This window comes from Cupressus sempervirens, chromosome 7, assembly GCF_028749045.1.
Source record: "Cupressus sempervirens isolate cs-2001-9-10 chromosome 7, ASM2874904v1, whole genome shotgun sequence".
NCBI classification, from domain to species: Eukaryota; Viridiplantae; Streptophyta; class Pinopsida; order Cupressales; family Cupressaceae; genus Cupressus; species Cupressus sempervirens.
Window position 1 is genome coordinate 651219176 of NC_143124.1, and position 18517 is coordinate 651237692.

Here is an 18517-nt window from a genome sequence, read left to right on the forward strand (position 1 = left end):
TACCAAGAGAATATAAGTATGATGAATATCATATGATTGATATTCCTTGCTAATCATACTTTAGATGATATTAAAAGAAACATCTAACCTTATGGATGTATGTTGATATCCTTAAATATGTCATTCCAAGAATATCATATTGAGCTGATATCTCTCTATATGCTTCAGAGCATGATGTGTTCTATAACAATCCTCCCTAGCTAAGAGGGAGTGTTAATGTTATAGCTTCAATCGGATTGAATTCACCTAGAGAAAATCCTTATATGGTTATTGGTTAATCATCATTTAGACAAACCCTCATATATCTAATTATGTATTTATGTTATGTATTAATGTCAATATTATCTAGTTGATGATTAATTAATTAATTATCATAGAGACATGTCTCCTCTATACATTGATATAACATTCAATCTGCATTTGAAACACATAGAAATATGGTAGTATTATTACATTTGCAGTGATCATGTCCTTCAACATAGTGGGTTACCACCCCGTTAGACCATTCGATGCCATTTTTGCAAGCAACTTTTCCTGCGGTTCACAGTAGGGTGGCCACCATACTGGGTGAGGTAGTCACTTTTCTCTCTCTTTTTGCTTTCATGCTAGTAGGAATAGATCATGAAGCTATGTTATTAAAGATGTTGCTCTTGCATTTCTTATGCCATCACTTATGCTCTTCTGATAGCCTTCCAAACATGATATTAGTGGGCAAGACATTGTTGGACGACATCTCTTCACTAGTTGATTTGGGTTTGTTTTATTATTAACCCTTTTTGTGTCTTTGCCTTTTTGGCTATGTTTCTTTTGCTTTACTTTTGCACCCTTGTGCATGGATGTGAAGTTAGAACCCTTTGTCTTGGAGGTTGATTCCCTTTGACTAATTAATTTTCTATCTCATTGTGATTCGTCAGACTCTTCCTTTTCTACTTTACCGCGAGTTTAGGTAGACCCATACTCTCGCTAAAGTGGGGCCTAAATGTACTATCTTAAATTGTAAGCACTTCAATTAAATGATGGTTTAACACCCATTTAATGCGTTTTTATCATAAATTGCATTTAATTCACATTCTCCCCTTTCTTCTTATCTCTCTTTATTTATTCTAGATGTAATTGGGATAGGACCTAATAAATCCTCCTTCGTTCTCCTCTTTCTTGGCGCAAAGCCCGAACTTGGGTCCTCACTTCCCTCAATCACTCAGATTCTCTTTTCTACTGTGAAACTAAGTTTTCTCGAGATTTGTACCTCATTTCCCATACCTCATTTCCCAAAACTGGGACCTATGTTGGGGCCCCGAGGGATTTCTAAAATTTTGGGACTTGGATAACATGGACGTACTGCACCCCAATACATCTTTGCTTAACTAGGATGTACTATGTCCCACCCAGGGACCCAATTTTTGGGTCTCTTCCTTGGGTTCTGTATTAAGATTGACCTGAGGAATTAATTGCAAGGCCAATCGGCTCACAGGAGAAAGTTTATGTTGAGCCCATTATAAGCCCATCCATTTGCCTCATTTTGCATCCATTGTATCCAAAATCCAAAACGCACTCAAGATCTCAAGTTCTCAAGCATTCAAGGCATTCAAGCAAGTTCTCCATTGACGATCAAGGATTCAAGCATTCAAATCGAAGGAGTTTATATAATATCTAGCATTTTCAACATTCAAAATCTCCCTTCACACATTCAAGATCCTTTGTTGCATCTTCTACATTCATCCTTCCATTCATTCATAAGGCGAATTTCAAGCACAATCACTCACGGAGTTTTGATTCACTTTGATTTCCTTCCTTGTAGTTTTTGAAGTTAAGGCGAGGCTATTACATCAACACACTTGATTACATCTCAATTCAAGAGCATATTTGTAGATTTGCATTGCTTCATGTTAGCTATACTTCTACTACTTGCTAGCATTCTCTATTTCAATTTCAGTTTCAAGGTTAATTCGTAAACTGGAGTTTGACCAAGGGAAACCCCCCATCAACAAAACAAAAACCCTTTTTCTTGCAGGTTGTGGATTTCGGAAGACAGAATAGAGTGTCGATTTGAATACCCTCTTTGTAAAACTTCAATGATATGGAAATTGTTTCGCATTCAGACGCTACCAAGTTGACCCTACTGCCTTAAGTCGACTCTACCAAAAGACAGGAAGGTTTCTGGGTTATGGAGATCTTGTTATTTCAAGTATAGAATCTAAGTCACTATTTCTGATTGGTTTTGATAGATTTTTCTCCTCAAAAAATCATTTCCACTATCTGTAATACACAACGTTCATGTGGGATGTTATTGTAGGGTTTTTACTATTTTACTCTAAAAAAACAATGCTTTGTAATTTTCAAACCATAGTATCTTGCAATTTATTCTGAAGGATAATGTTAATCTGCAAACTGCAGAGGGTTTGTCGATATTTCCTCAAAATCATGATAGTTGTTCTTAGTCTTTGTCTCTATCTACAAGGAAGAGAATCTTTGTTATCCGACATCAGGTTGGATGTTTCTATGATGAAATCTCGTCAACAATTTTGTTAATTCTAGGGGCTTGTCAAGCTCTACTCTCTTGTTGCACATCATTCTTAAAAAGGGGACCAACTTTGTTTTTTTATGGATAGGCTTGGTCATTGGCATTTTGTAGATCCAAGGAGGGTCTCGGTTCTATGAGACATGTATTGTGACTATAAGATAGGTATTGTCTTTTGCGAGGTAGTTCATAGAATGACATTAAGGGAGGATATTAGATTATTTTTAATATCTTTAGTTCTTGCTATATTTATCTCATTCTTCTAAAACCTTAGTTAATGGTCATTTAAGCTTTCTTTTTAGTTTTTCTCAGTTTAGTCCATTTTTAGAGTGCGCTATAATTAGCATCTGTAAACTCTATATAAGAGTTCATTGTTAATCAATATTATAAATTATTATTCTATTATAATATCAATGGGCAGTTAATATCATACTATCAAATGATAGGTTAATATCATAGTATCAATAAAGTATCATACTGTCAAATGATTTAATTCTCTATGTTTTTGCATTTTTGTGTGTGTGTATTATTCGCAACCAAAAACAAAAACAAAAAATGCATCTGCACACTGGGTTACTGCTGCTACTACCACTACACATACCCAAAGATAGATGAAATGGATGAAAGGAAGAAGACTCACCTATTTCACCAATGGCATCCATCTCCTCTCTTCAACAATTTTTTATTCTTTTTCCCGATCAAAGGTTTCTAATTGAGCTTGTATCCGTGCAAAACATCAATAGGCACATGTGAAATCTGAATGTGGTTTAGCATCTCAGCACAGCATCTGTGTAAAATGTATTTTAATTTGTCCATGTCTTCCCCAAGCTTAGTTTGTTTACAATGTAAACATCTTATAACATATCTTTTGCCTAGAGATACAATGTTTCAAACAAGGGTACCTTCTAACTAAGGTTTGCAAAATGCACTACAGACAATTTATAAGTCGCAAAACGGCTGCACAATAAAATATAAATAGAAAAGAAAAACTATGGTTTGTTCAACCAAAAAGTAAATAAACAAACCAAACATGCAAACTAGTTTCCCATCAATGAAAACCAATTTTGGATCAAAACTATCATTTATCCTTTTCCTTTGGCTCAAAAATGAAAATGAAGCTTCTTTATGAGTGTAGTAGGCATATGTAAACAAACACTTTTTGAGTGAATTGTTTTTTGTATTTTTATATTTTTATCTCACCCTGCCACAACTAAGTCTTCTTATCAGAGCTCACCTAGAGTTGGCAAGTCTAAAAACTACAAGGGACTTGACGAGTCCAGCAAGTACCCGACTGCCATGTCTCCAAAACTCATTTGAGGTTGCCCACTCTAAGGCTTGCTAAGTCAAGATAATGGCAAAATTCAGGGAGAAGATTGCCATCTGTATGGCCCTGGAAGTTAAGTGTCCTCTGTGTGCAGGTGTGCAGATGATGGGAATTGCTCTTATCAATATAGAAAAGACTAGCTGGGCCAGTTTCCCTCAACTTAAAATGGAATTTAAACAAGCTGGAATGCTGATTTCCAAGACTTATCATTTGGGAATTTCAATTCCTCATAGTTGCACATCTACTGTTCATTTCACAATTTTTAACACTCATACTGGTTGCGACAATGATCTTGCAGCAATATTCCCTTTATATCTATGATACTGACTGAATATCGTGGTGATAAGGGATTTTTACAGCCAGTAAGAATTTTTGACTTGATTAAAATCAGATTATGTTGTTTATGGCTAAGGCTAAGGCTAAGGCTGTAACATTATGTTGTTTATGACTTTCAACCCAGTGAAATACTCATATGTTTTAAGATGTTTGTAATTCGTTGGTGTTTTTATTTTTTAATTGACAAAGAAGAATAGAATTAAAAGAAAACTCCATGTGCCTAAAATAATTTCAAATCATATTTGCATAATCAAGAGAATTTTAAAGTTTAAAAAGCACTTAAAATATTCCTCCATTTAGCCCATGGTACATTCTAATGTGCACTACAATACAATTCTTTTAATAGAAAAATATGAAATGAAAAAATCTATATTTCCTATAGCTATAAAATAAATATTTCAACAATGATTACAAAAGAATAATGTACACATACAAGTTTACAATCGTTATTGAGGAAGCTAACAGCTTTTGCTATTTGATGCAACCCCCACGCATAATATTCATCCCTGCAATCCCAAATTTCTATTGGTAAATTTTGATAACAAAGAAGAAACAATTAAAGCTACCTCACTCTTAAGAAAACTTATGACTAAACAATGGAAAAGCTTAAACACTCACCAAATAAATACATCAGACAAAATTTAATAGTAAACATAGCACCTCAGGAAAGCATTTTACCCTTCAATATTTTTTAAGACTCGTATGAACTTCAAACTGCTTGAGCTTACAATATTTCAAAAACAATATAGGATCAGGATAATGTGGAAAGGCAACAGGAATGACCTAATTTCAGTTATAGTGGCATAACAAGAAATTTTAATAGGATTCAAATGAAGGGAAGATATTCCATGTAGCAAGATATAACAGAAAAGATTCCTTTGGTTGAATTCCTTCTTATGGAAGTTTTTGAAAGGTGAGGCCGTGACTTTTCACAGATCAATGAAAAGAGAATTAAATGGACTATCTATCTGCCGTTAATGTGGCAAAAGGTAAAAGAGGAATATCTAAATGGAAAAGTTTCTTTTTTCTGTTAACCTGCAGTTGATAGAATGAATCCTGAAACCAAAAAGGTTCCAAAATGCTTTCAAAAAAGTTCCTCCCAGTGAAATATGGAATGGTTCAGTCTAAAAGATTGTGAAATTAAATCAAATGAGCAAAGATAGTGTAAGAATTCACCAGTAATATCATGACCTCAGAAGAATCCCTGGCCATGTTGATTTCATTTGCAACTTGAATTATTATGCCTATTAAAACGAACAGGACTTATGCTTAGTCATGATTGTGTACAGGTTGTGGTGATAAGTCTCTTTCTTTAGAGCCTTGTCTTTGCCTGCAACATGCCTGCCATATTTGCAGTTTCATTCACATTCCAGAACTTTCCACATTACAAAATAGCTCAAGTCGCAAATATTCCACAGTTTGCATGCATACACCATGCTCTAGTTTCTCCTTTAAGTTTTCCACACTTGTGCAGATGTGTGGTTGGTTCCAATCTTGCATAGGCATATAAAATCTGCTTGGATAATGTATATGTGTACTGGCATTCCAATACAAGCAAATTAACCAGTGATAACCTCTAGCTAATAGATATGGGCAGTCCCTAATCACCCCAAATTTCCAAATAAATAAGTTCACTAATTTTTACTCTAGATTTTTTATTGCTTAATGCAGATGTATGGTCAGTTTCAATCTTGCATAAGCATATAAAATCTGCTTGGATAACGTAGATGTGTACTGTCGCTGCAATACCAGTAAATTAACGTGTGAAAACCTCTCACTAATAGATATAGACATTCCTTAATCACATCAAATACATTAGTAAGTTGACTAAATAACAACTCCCTTAGTTAAATAATTGACATGTGTCATTAACTCTATACAAGATATAATATCTTCTTAACAGCGAAAACAACATTTTTGTAATGTCCCCTTTTTCTGGGACATTATAATTCTATGTGCTCGCTTGCTTCGCCTAGGTTTCAGGGGTGGAAAGGTTCTTTACAGGGTTCAATTCAAGGTTTGGCCTAGGCATTTCCAGTTTCAGACCCATTGGAGCGGTTTTGGCAAGTTGTCCGGATACTTACTATTTTTAGTAAGTAAACAGAGCTCAGTATTTTCGGTACCTCAATGTTGGTTTGGAAGCATCTTGCTGAGAGCTTTCCAACGAGCTAGTGCATGTGATTATCTAAGTTCATTTGGTCAACTATTTTAATGCCTGATGATTATATGGTTTCCTAACTAAGTGAATATTAAAGTCATTTAATTTGTCACTTTATTTTAAAAAGTTACTATGTTCACTTAAGTGACTAAAGGACAAAAAAGGTGCTTTATCCCAAATTGCTTAAAAGAGCGTACATCACATTGGGAAAAGTGATAAAGGTACAACAATGCTCCACATGAGAGGATATATGAAGATATAATATTTAAAACAAACATTAATCTGGGAGCTGGAAACAGTTGCTAATTATCTCTTCGAGGACGCAAACCCTTGAAGAATCTTTGAAGGTTGGATGCAAACCTAGCCTTCTTACAAGTTTATTTATATTTCCAATCTAACTGTCATTTCTGTGTATAAGATTGGATTATTTGGATATTTGCATGTTATTGTATTGCTGTTGTATAATACAATACGCATTGTGATGATTATTTGAGTTAACTCCTGGTTTTAATATGTACTTCTGATTATTGGAGAAATAAAAAAAAGTTTTTCTAAGTTTCTTTGAATACAAATCTGCAGGTTACAAATCATTTAAGGTTCTGAAATTTGTATCAAATATTGGTTTGCTGTTCGGATTTAAAATTGCACGTATATATCACGGGTTTTGGTAAAATATCCGGAAAGGGATATTACAATTTTGTAAACCAATAGCTTCAAAACTTTTGAAATCAACTGACTCCACCATGTGACTAATAAGGTGTCAATTATGACTAGAGAAGGTAACATAACCTTGTCATTTCTAAATTATATAAGCAACCACCCGATGCATTCACATTGCTCACAGTATAATATTACGACATTATTTTAACATAACATGGGACCAACCTAAACAACTTTAATCTCCTCTACTGATGTAGCATGTAGAAATTGTTAAAGTTTGGTAACTGAGGGAGATATCTGCTTACTTGATATGATTGCATCAGCCTACAGGTTGTGTGAATGTGATGCCCGTTCTCTACTATGCCTATTTATTCCTTATGGTCAGGTAACTTAGTCTCCAACAAGTCTACAATGCTAAACCACTTCCTATTTGAAGAGTCTTCTCTCTGTTATCAAACGCTGAAGTATAATGAAGAATCTTTATATTGCCAATGAAAGGTTGTATTCTTTGTAACAATCGTCTATAAGTGTACCATGGTAGTCACGCTTCCTGTGTCTTCCCTTCATTCTTGTCGACAATCAATAGTTTGTTATTGCATAGAATTTGGAATTCTAAGGGTCATGTGCTGTGTAACTGACTATCATCATAGAGTTACAGATGTCATTGCCCTTGAGTCACACTTTACCATAGAGCTTCATCAATATGTAACAGATGAGCATCCTATGGCAATGTTTGTTTTGTTAACTCAATGAAGTGCATTCTTTAGCTAAGAATTGGGAGTGGTGGAGGCTAATACCAATACTGTTGCAAAGCGTTGTTTATGTTATTGTGAATGTTGTTAGCAGTGTTGGTGTAAATACGTATTTACTATTTACACTTTACTTAAGTTTACTTAGGTTAATGCATTATTTTATTATTTATTTTGTGAGACACTTAGGAGTTTGCGTACCTTTATGAGTTGTCATGTTAACAACACAGAAGTACGTAACTCTAATTCAGCACATGGTGTCTACAACACTAGAGTTTGCATCATTTAATGAGTTGTCATGTAGACAACATAGTTATTCGCACTCCTATTTTAGCACATGGTGTCTACAACATTATTTTGCATGCTACACCATTGTAGGCTTATCCTCTCATCATCACACTTACTTTTGTGCTTAATGGAGGATAACCCATATCTGGTGGACATGTGCCTAGTTGTATGACTTATCATGATACTGATTTCTAAGCATTCTAGATGCATCTCAGAGGCCTTTATATACAGGCACTCCTAATGTACTCTTTGATACATTGAATCGAATACATATCAATATTCTGAGCATACTCTTTCTAGTCTACAATAGTGCTTGTGTTTGAGTTCTTTATTCTTTGGTGAAGTTTTCCCTAAGGCAAATTCTTACATGGTATCAAAGCTTGGAGAATCTCTCTTCACATAGTCGTTTGAGACCAATGTTGCTTCATCACCTCAACCCAGATTTGGAGTACTGCGAAAATTGGGAGTGTCTAGAGCCAGATCTGACCTCGCCATTGCGTATGGAACGTTGCTTCAGTGAAAATCGGCTATAAATTCGGCTACACTAGGCCAAAGTCAATCGTGAGGCAAAATTATTTTGTAAATCGGCACCCGAAGGCCCCAATTTGCAAGTTCGGGTATGATCTTTTAGATCTGCAATTTTAATTTTCAGATCTGTTATTTTATTATTCTCTATGCTTTTTCAGATAGAAATTTCGAAAAAAAATCGGCCAGGCAGCCCTGCAAAGAAAAAAAATTTGTACAAGTACTGAGCAGTCAGACCCCAACCCTATACCCTGCGCAGAATATTTCGCAAAAATATTCCTTTATTAATTCAGGCAGATCTGCATTAAATCCGGCGAGGGGACATATTTCACAAATTTGTCGTTTTGACAGTCTGGCCAATCATTTTCCACATTCTGACGGAATTAGCCTACTAGCGAGCACAGGTCACACTTATTGGCAGTTCCCACACAAGTCTAGTGCTTTATTTTAAACACCGCAGCCGGTGTTTTTTATCTATCTCTATCTGCGCTTGTTTAAGGAATGTGGGACTAAATTGTTAGTCCCGTCGGCACTCTATTTCCCATCAAAGACTCTCCGGCACCCGAAAACTATTGCCAACTGCCGCATTTGATTTCCCGCTTGTCTTTCAACCACGCAGCACACCAACAGCCACTGCGTCTGCACCACGCGACGCCCAGTGATTCTTCCACGTGTCATCGAACCTGCTGCAGACTCATTGTCCACGCAGTGTCCACGAACCCAACAGACACAAGCCACGTGTCAACCTGTCAACGCCACTTCTGCACACGGACCTGCCAATTTGGACCAACCAAACTCAGCCAAGTAGCCATACGCCACATCACCCCTAACACGCCAACAAAATCCATACGCCACGTCAAATTTCTGTACTGCCATGTCAACAAATGAAATTGTTTTTTCGCACGTCAACCAGACACGGTGTTAAATTTGATGGCCGTCTAACCGTCATTCCCAGGGATTTTATCACTGCCGAATTTAAGCTCACAATTTTCTGCCCAAACCCCTTTTTAGATTGCTTTTTGATTTGGCAGCCCGACTTTGCAAGGCCATAACTCAGTCATCTAGACTCCAAATCAAGTGCGATTTTTTTTTAATTTTGGGTAGAATTTCGTGAACTTTTCAGTGGTGGTGTTCTTCTCTGGTTTTGGTGCAAGGATTTGTCAGGAATTGTGTTTTTTGGCGACTGTAGCTGTTCAATCATGTATTTTGCAACTTCAAATGCTTCGTACGAGCTCATCTAGACACATTTTCAGGTTCTGTTTTTTTCAAAGTGTGTTATTTTTCGTCTACTTTCCATATCTGCATTCAGATTCTAGGATTGTCTAGGCGAAAATCTCACTTTCAGAATTAGGGCTTTTTCTACATTGTAATGCTTTGATTACTTTTTAGAATTGTTGTATATCTGAGCTACAGTTCTTAGTGACAGATTTGAGCCTCAAAAGGCAGTTGTAAAAAGCAAAATCAGAAGTCCACTTTGTCCATTTTGACAAGTGGCCTATTGTACACGCACTACATATAAAGTGTCAAAAGCATCTTTTTTGGAGGGGTTTTTTGACTGAGTGAAAGGAGGGTGTGAATTGTGTTCTTTTGTGTCTCTTTTGTGCTCTTTTACTTTTCTACATCATGGGTTCACCTAAAGGTCCACTTCTAACTTCACACAATTATTGTACATGGAAAGATATTGTATGGAGCAGATTAATAGAAAAAGGTCTAAATCTTTATGTTGATGGTACAATTCTAAAACCCACTAATGCTAAAGAACTCATTGATTGGAAAATTATAGACAATTAGGCTTTAGGAATTATCAGGAGTTGTGTACATAGAGATCTCTTCTTCCACATTGCCAGTTTCACGGAAGCCAAACTGTTATGTCCCCTTCTCAACACTAGTTAGATGGGCGCCAATTTAATCTATCTCCACATCCGGATAGATTAATAATATTATTTGGCAGGATGTCTACCAGTCACAACAGGAGTTTAATTTAATTTACTTCAGAACCTTATTAAAGTGAGAGAACTTAAGTCATTTTAATGCTATAAGTTATTTACTTTATAAAATGACTTTAAGTGACTACAGGACGAAAATGGAGTTTTAATCCCATATTCCTTGTTCCTTGTGATTTCCCTCACTTCGAGACTATAAAAGAGAGCTTACATTGGGATTAACAACACAAGAAATTTATGAGAGCAAATATTCTAAAATCTGGTTGCTTTGATGTGACTGGTCTGAGGCTTTGAGGACGAAAACCCTCAAGTCTGAAACATTAAGGAGTTGGACGTTACCCCATGCTTCCTTCCAAATTTGCACTTGTATGGTTTTGGGCAGAAATCGGCAAATAGTGTGTTTCCAGTTCAGGCAAAAAGTAAGTTCAGTGTTTTTGCATTTGGAGTTTTGGATATTACTGGCCCTGAACAAACATTCGAATTTGTATAGCATGTTCATTGTTAATGGTTTGAGAAAGCGGTAGCCAGACTTATCCCACGCTACGTTACAAGGAGGAATAAATTGGCATGAGCACTCTCTTATTTATCTCGTTGGAGAAGAGCCAACTAGTATAGATTGGATAGTTGGACGTTATTGAACAAGGGCACTTCAACGCAGGAGTAACCTCGCCATTTCCAGCCAGGGCGTCACTCCAAGGAAAACTCAGGCAGTGTAAGAAAAGGGGGTGCTAGACATAGCTGGGCAGGTCATATTTTAGCAAGATAGATTCACACGCAGACAAAAGACCCACATGGTTCATGACACAAACGTGAGTCTAAGTTGCTAACCCGAGCTTGGTTCTTTTCCACATCCAGTGAACAAGTTGACTTCTGGTATACAGCAAGTGTGGTGAAGGCAGACAATAAACATTTCCACGCCCAGGTTAATGCCGACAATCATCTTGAACGGGTCATGGGTTTGAAAACATGAGGGGAAGGCAATATAAAAAATGTGATCACAGCTGCAGCGATTTTGGCTCTTTCCATTTCCACCTACGGCATCATATAAACAGGTTGAGCTAGGTGCATTCGACAACAGCAAATCAACACATTCACAAGCTGGTTGTATGTGAATCAAGTCAGTGTCTCAATCCCAAACTTATTCTGAGGTATTTTAAATATTTTGACATTTTGTAAAGGAAACCGAGTGTAGGAGGGAATTAAAAAAAAAATCTTTAAGTTGGGAAAATACTAGTTTATGTTATTCATTGTATTTCAAAGAATATAAATTCCATAGTTACTGGAAATGAGTGTTTTTTAACCATGCCAAGTGTTTGACGAAATAATCCCATCAGTTTATGGTGCAAATTGGATAAGTTACTGAAGTTATTTACAGCATACATGAGATCTGTTTGACGAAATTAATTCCTCAGTGATACACCATTTGACACCAAATTTAAGGTCAGAATATTCTACAAACCTGCTTGGGAAAAACTTGAAGCATTGTATGGTAAGGTGGATGAGGAAAAGGGTTTTTAGATTGAGGACGATCTACTTCTATTGGATCCAAAGAACTTTGACACAATTCAAGATTACATCAACAAAGCCAATGAGTATAGGGCAATACTTAAAGATTGTGGAAATCCTATGAAGAATGAAAAGTTGATTCATCACATCTTAAAGAGGCTACCTTCAGAGTATGCTTCATTTGTTTCGAGTTATACTACTCACAAGTTGACCATGGGAACTGCTTTCCAAAAGCCTGCATTTGATGCATTTGCAGAGATGTTGATTCTTGAACAATCTCACTTGATAGATTTGGGACTTTTTGCAACATCAAAGACCAAAGGATTGGTGGCTAGTGATGAGAACCAATCAAATCAAGGAGGAAGAAGTTCTAACAACAACAACAACAAGCAATGGAAGCAGAAATCACAATCTAAGACACAACAATCCTCCTCACAGCAAGGCAATTCTTCTTCCAACAAGAAGGGAAGTAATGAAAAGAAGGACAAACTTTTTTGTGCATATTGCAAAAAGTCAAATCATGATGAGCATCATTGCAAGACTAAGAGAATCAATGAGTTGGAAAACCTACTCAGGAAGAACAAAATTCAAGTGTTAGGTACTTCCAAAGATTCAACTCCAACCTCTTCAAAGGAAACAAGGCAAGCACTTATGGAAAACACAAGTTCTTCATCGGAATGGATTCTTGACTCAGGTGCCTCCTATCATATGGGTTCTTCAAAGGGAGACTTTTCTTCATTGAAGCAATCACAGGTACTGCACATCTTTGTGGGAGATGATACTAAAATGGAAGTTGAAGGGAAAGGACATGTGGAAATGGAAAATGGGGAATTCAAAGATGTTCTCTATGTTCCAAATCTTAGCTCTAATCTCCTCTCAATTTACCAAATCACTCACCTTAGAGATGGCCATAAAGTTGAGTTCCTTCCAGATTCAGTAATGGTGCGAAGTTTAAAAGATGATTCATTGGTTGCAGTGGGAAAAGTCAATCATGACAAGAGGCTTTATTCCTTCTCCCACTTTGTGCCTAAGTCTCCTTCACATGCCTCGTTGACTCACTCACATCCACAAACAAAATTATGGCATGAGCGGTATGGTCATCTTGCCTTCCGCTATCTTCAACAACTTTGCTCCAAATAAATGGTCAAAGGTCTACCTAACATCAACTTTTCTAAGGGTGAGTATTCATTATGTTCAGTAGATATGCATCTCGCGAAGAAGTTTGATAAAGGGAAGTCTTCAAGAGCACCAGTTGTTCTTCAGTGGGTTCACATGGTTTTAGCAGGTCCTTTTGCAGTGACATCAATCAGCCAAGGCCGCTACATCCTTACTTTTGTTGATGACTTTTCATGCTTCACATGGGTCTACTTACTTCATCACAAGAATGAAGTGGTTGATAAGCTTCAAGCCTTCAAAATTCATGTTGAACAGAAATCAAGGAAAGACATCAAGGTTCTACAGACAGATAATGAAAGCAGATATGTGGACAGAAGACTTAAAGACTTTAGCAAACTTGAGGGAATTGATCTTCAAAATTCACCAGCATTCAATCCGCACAAGATAGATGTTGCAGCAATGAGCATATGAACTCTTAAGTCCACGACAAGTTGCATGATAAAAGCCAAGTCTCTTGATCCTACACTAGAAGTCGAAGCTATCAGCAGTGCCACTCACATACTTAACAAGTCTCCTCATAGTGCCTTAGATGGTAAGACTCCTTTTGAGGCATAGTGTGGAAAAAAACTAATTGTGAGTCACTTCAAAGTCTTCGGTTGTCCAACATGGGCAAACCTATCTTCTACAAGATGCAAGGCACCAGCACCTAGGCCTTGTACTTTCATTGGATATGAAGACGGTGTTAAGGCATACAGACTTATGGATCTTGAGACTCATGAGATCTTTGTGGAGAAGGACGTACACTTTGAGGAAAGTTCACCCAGCTTATCCTCTAATCCTCTCTGCACTTTATACACTGTGGAAACTGATAGTGACACCAGCAATAGTGCTTTAACAGATTCAGACACGTGGGGTTCTATCGACAGTTCCAGCAAAAGGTCACGGCATCAGTATAGTCCACATGCATATATTGCCATAGTGATAGGTCCAACACAGCAAGGTACATCTTGTCTTCCAGCTCCAGCAACAGGGGATGACTACATAGCAAACATTTCAAATTTGTTTGTGGAGTCACACATAGCAAACTTGGGAGACATCCTTGATGATTTACATCTTCTCTTTGATGAAGATGATCTTTCTACAGTTGTTGTGAGGGCTCACTCTAACCCTCATGTCCATTCTATACATGATCGATCTTCACAAATTGACGTGATTATGGATCCTTATGAACAGCAATTGTCGAAGGTCTCTTTATTAGTTGAGGAGACAAATGGTTTTGAGGAGATAGATGGTTCATTGGGACAGGTTCTACAGACATCCTTGCCAGATTTGCACTCGTTCTTTTCAGCAGTGTTGGAAGGGGCGACAATCAGCATCAACACAGGGACACTTGAGTAGGTTTCAGGGCCACCATACATCTTCGGGATTATACCTTTGCCATTGTTTCTTCCAAAGGGGAGGAACATCATTCAGCATTCATGGACCAGCTTCTTCCTTGGAGCAGCAATCACTGGTCGGCATTCTTCATTTGGGCGGGGGGGGGGACTACCTTGTCTCTCTTCCTCTTCTTTCTTATGGGGGGGAATTTTTCCTCTTATGAGGTTTTGTTCTTCTCATTCTTCACTATTGTATATACTGGATGTATGTCATAATGGGGGGGTCTTGCTTACTCCATCCATCCATGCATCTTGGCTTTTCATCTCTCTTTTTGGGGGAGGGTTTTTCCCATGAGGTTTTTCCTCTTTCTCCGCTTTATAAGAGATTGTATTTCATTATGTACATGGGTACCTAAAGTGGCCTAGTAGTCGGGACCCATTATGCATTTCATCTTAGATTTCATAAGCTTAAGGGCATTCCCCTAAGTTGCACTTCAGGGGGGGTGTTGGTGTAAATACGTATTTACTATTTACACTTTACTTAAGTTTACTTAGGTGAATGCATTATTTTATTATTTATTTTGTGAGACACTTAAGAGTTTGTGTACCTTTATGAGTTGTCATGTTGACAGCACAGAAGTACGCAACTCTAATTCAGCACATAGTGTCTACAACACTAGAGTTTGCATCATTTACTGAGTTGCCATGTAGACAACACAATTATTCACACTCCTATTTTAGCACATGATGTCTACAACATTATTTTGTGTGCTACACCATTGTAGGCTTATCCTCTCATCATCGCACTTACTTCTATGCTTAATGGAGGATAACCCATATCTAGTGGACATGTGCCTGGTTGTATGAATAGGCATTCTAGATGCATCTCAAAGGCCTTTATATGCAGGCACTCCTAGTGTACTCTTTGATACATTGAATCGAATACATATTGATATTCTGATCATACTTTTTCTGGTCTACAGTTGTGCTTGTGTTTGAGTTATTTGTTCTTGGGTGAATTTTGCCTTAAGGCGAATTCTTACAAGCAGAGTGTGTGATCATTGCAGTATTATGATGTTATCTGATCATTATCATGTATCAGATTCAGATTGTCAGTCTTTTGTAGTTATTTATTATGCGATGTATCATCAGATTTGTTTGAAGACATTCATCATTTTGAGTGTGAAAGGTAAGACGATAGTGTGGCATTCTTCAAGGTTGTGCATGTTATGGTAAATCAATATTGTTACTGTTATGTTGTATTAAACAAAGGAGATGAAAGCTTCTTGTAAGGATTTACAAAGACCATGTTTCTAAAAGAAACAATCTTGAACTAAAAACAAAATAGAAATAAACTTAATAAACTAGAAATTAACTAAGATGACCGTTAAAGAAACATTATGATCTTCTAATAGCCTCCCTTAATGATGCAGGAGCATCTTGCATCACAGAAAAAAAAAAAAAAAAAAAGGAGTGTGATCAAAATTAATATTTGTTTTTAAAAAAATGTGGAAGAGAGAGAAAGTGACGAAAATAGAATGAAAAAAATGAGAAAAGAGGAATTTTTATTTTCAAGGTGCACAGGTGTCATAAATAGCAAAATAAGATAAATAGTTGTCATTCCATTAATCGAGGTGTGTAGGTAGCATCTTAGAAGTTTGTGGAAAGTTCCTTAAATCATGCATTTAATATTTGTTGTGATCCGCAAAGGAAATGTAATTTTCTAATTGGGCCACATGGTGGTGCTTAGTTGTATTTGGGTGGGAATTTAATATTTGTTTTAAGATAGTTGTATTTACCTTTTATCCCACATTGGTTGTGTTTGTAATGTCTTGGGTTGGAAGTGCCTATTTAAGCAAAGCTTATTATCATTTGTAATCAAGTTCGAGAAGTAGAAGTCTTCAAGTGAAATTTCATGTAGAAGCTCTTGGTGTACAAGCTAGTTGGAAGCTCTTGGTTTGGAAGCTCTCTCATATTGTAAGAATTTGGAGTTCTCTCATTTGGAGAATATTGTAAGGATTTTCAAGTATAATAAAATTGCTTGGGAAGCATTTTATCTCTCTTTGTCTCCATATTGTTGCATTCTTGGTTATGAGTTGGTAGGGTGGTGTGGCCCTTCATCGCTTAATAGTCATTGTCTAACTATTGTCTTTTGGTCACAAATTCTTCAAAAACCTCCTTCTACTACTAAGACCTTCCCTAAATTTGCAAATGTTAATGATTGAGAAACCAAAATCTGTTTAGAAAAGAGAAGAGAAGGGTGCCTCTTTCTTCAAAAAGCTTTGCAAAAAGAGACAAGATTCTGCCACTGACTCTGCCCTTGAGATGAGTTTGTCAATAACCCTCACAGAATCAGCAAAACATCTGACTAGAAATCATCACAAAACTCCAACCTGATGTCAGATAACAAAGCTGCTATTCCCTAAAGATAGACACAAATACAAAGAACAACTAGCACAATTAAGAGGAAAAATCAGCAAATCCTTTAAACATTACAGATGAGCAAGACAACCCAAAACAAACTGCAAAAAGCCATGATTGTTTAGGAGAAAAACCAGAAAAAAATGAATAAAGTTTTTAAGGTGACAAATCAATCAAAACCAAACAATAAAATTTATGACATGGATCAAAGAATATTAAAAAAAATTTAGGAAAAAGCAGTAAAAGCTAGAAGATAATTTTTGAGGAAAATTTTATAAACCCAAAGGAGACTTTTTTACAGAAGAAATCATGAAAACCCATACTAAAAAGAAATAAGGGGAAAAATTATGAAAACCCATCATAAACTTTTTAAGAGAAAAAAAATTGGAAACCCATCATAAAAGACTTCATGCGGCAAATATGAGATTTCGCATGGTAAAAAAGTATATGCAAGTACCAAAAATCCACAAGCAACCAACATGCAAGGATATGAAACTCAAAAGCAAATAAAGCAAACTTCAAAAATTGGAGGCTTTTGTCCAAACCAAGAAATCATACAATTGAAACCCTTGCGGTTTCCAGCAAGAATCATCAAAAACAAGCCTCAAAATTTTTCATAAAATAACTTCAACAATTTTTGTTACAAAATATCAAAAAACAAATTTCTAGAAAAAAATTCCAGATCAAAAGAGGCTCGAATTTTTTTTAAATTGCCAAATTTTATGAAATATAATTGACCCACTCTAATACCATGTTATGGTAAATCATTGTTGTTGTGATATTCTATTAAACAGAGGAGATGAAAGCTCCTAACAAAGATTTACAAAGACTAACTGAAATGACCATTAAAGAAACATTATAATCTTCCAATAGTGCAGTCTAATTGCTTGAGCCTTGTATCCAGACTATCAGTATTATTTCAATAACAGATTGTTCTTAGTGTTCTTGGGCCTTTGACCCTCAAGCAAAGGGTTTTCCCAGGACAAATTCTTGTGTTTGTCTGTCTTGTGGTTCTTAAGTTATCTGCAATTTAATTTAATACTATTATAGTTCATAAGTTAACATGTTATCAAAACGGGTTTAAGGAAAGATCTAGAACTAGAACTATTCAAGATATGATGTATTCTTTTCTTCTCTTCTAGTCTGATTCTTTCAAGCTTCAAATATGGTGAATGGACTGAAGGTTGAAGACAGATTGGATGGTGCATCAAATTTCACATCATGGAAATCCAGTGTCCACACTGCACTGGACAAGAATGATATTCTAAACTGTGTGAAGAATAATTCTCCTAAGCCAACCAACAATACTGAGGAAGCTCAATGGTTGAAGAATAACATTATGGCACAGAAGATATTAATTGATTCAGTAAAGGATCATCTTATGCCTACTATATCCAAGTTGAACTTAGCTAAAGAAATGCTTGATACATTAAAGTTTGTCTGAATTCAACAATACCAACAAAGCTCAGCCCTTGAGACATCGACTTCTCCATATATAATATGTATTGAGGAGAATCAGTTATCTCTTTCTTCATGAAGATTACGAACTTGAAAGGTCAGCTTAGTGTCATTGGAAATTCAACTTAAGATAAATACT

The 18517-nt window shown here is 36.3% G+C and overlaps 1 protein-coding gene across 1 annotated transcript in view; it reads right to left on the reverse strand.

Annotated features, from left to right (window-relative positions):
* The window catches only part of CTEXP (kinase family with ARM repeat domain-containing protein), a 191363-nt gene that overhangs the window by 132420 nt on the left and 40426 nt on the right, over positions 1-18517 (reverse strand). The window contains exon 4 of the mRNA XM_089792423.1: positions 4612-4684. Within this exon, the coding sequence (XP_089648549.1) occupies positions 4612-4684 (73 nt within the window). The remainder of the gene's footprint in view (positions 1-4611; positions 4685-18517) is intronic.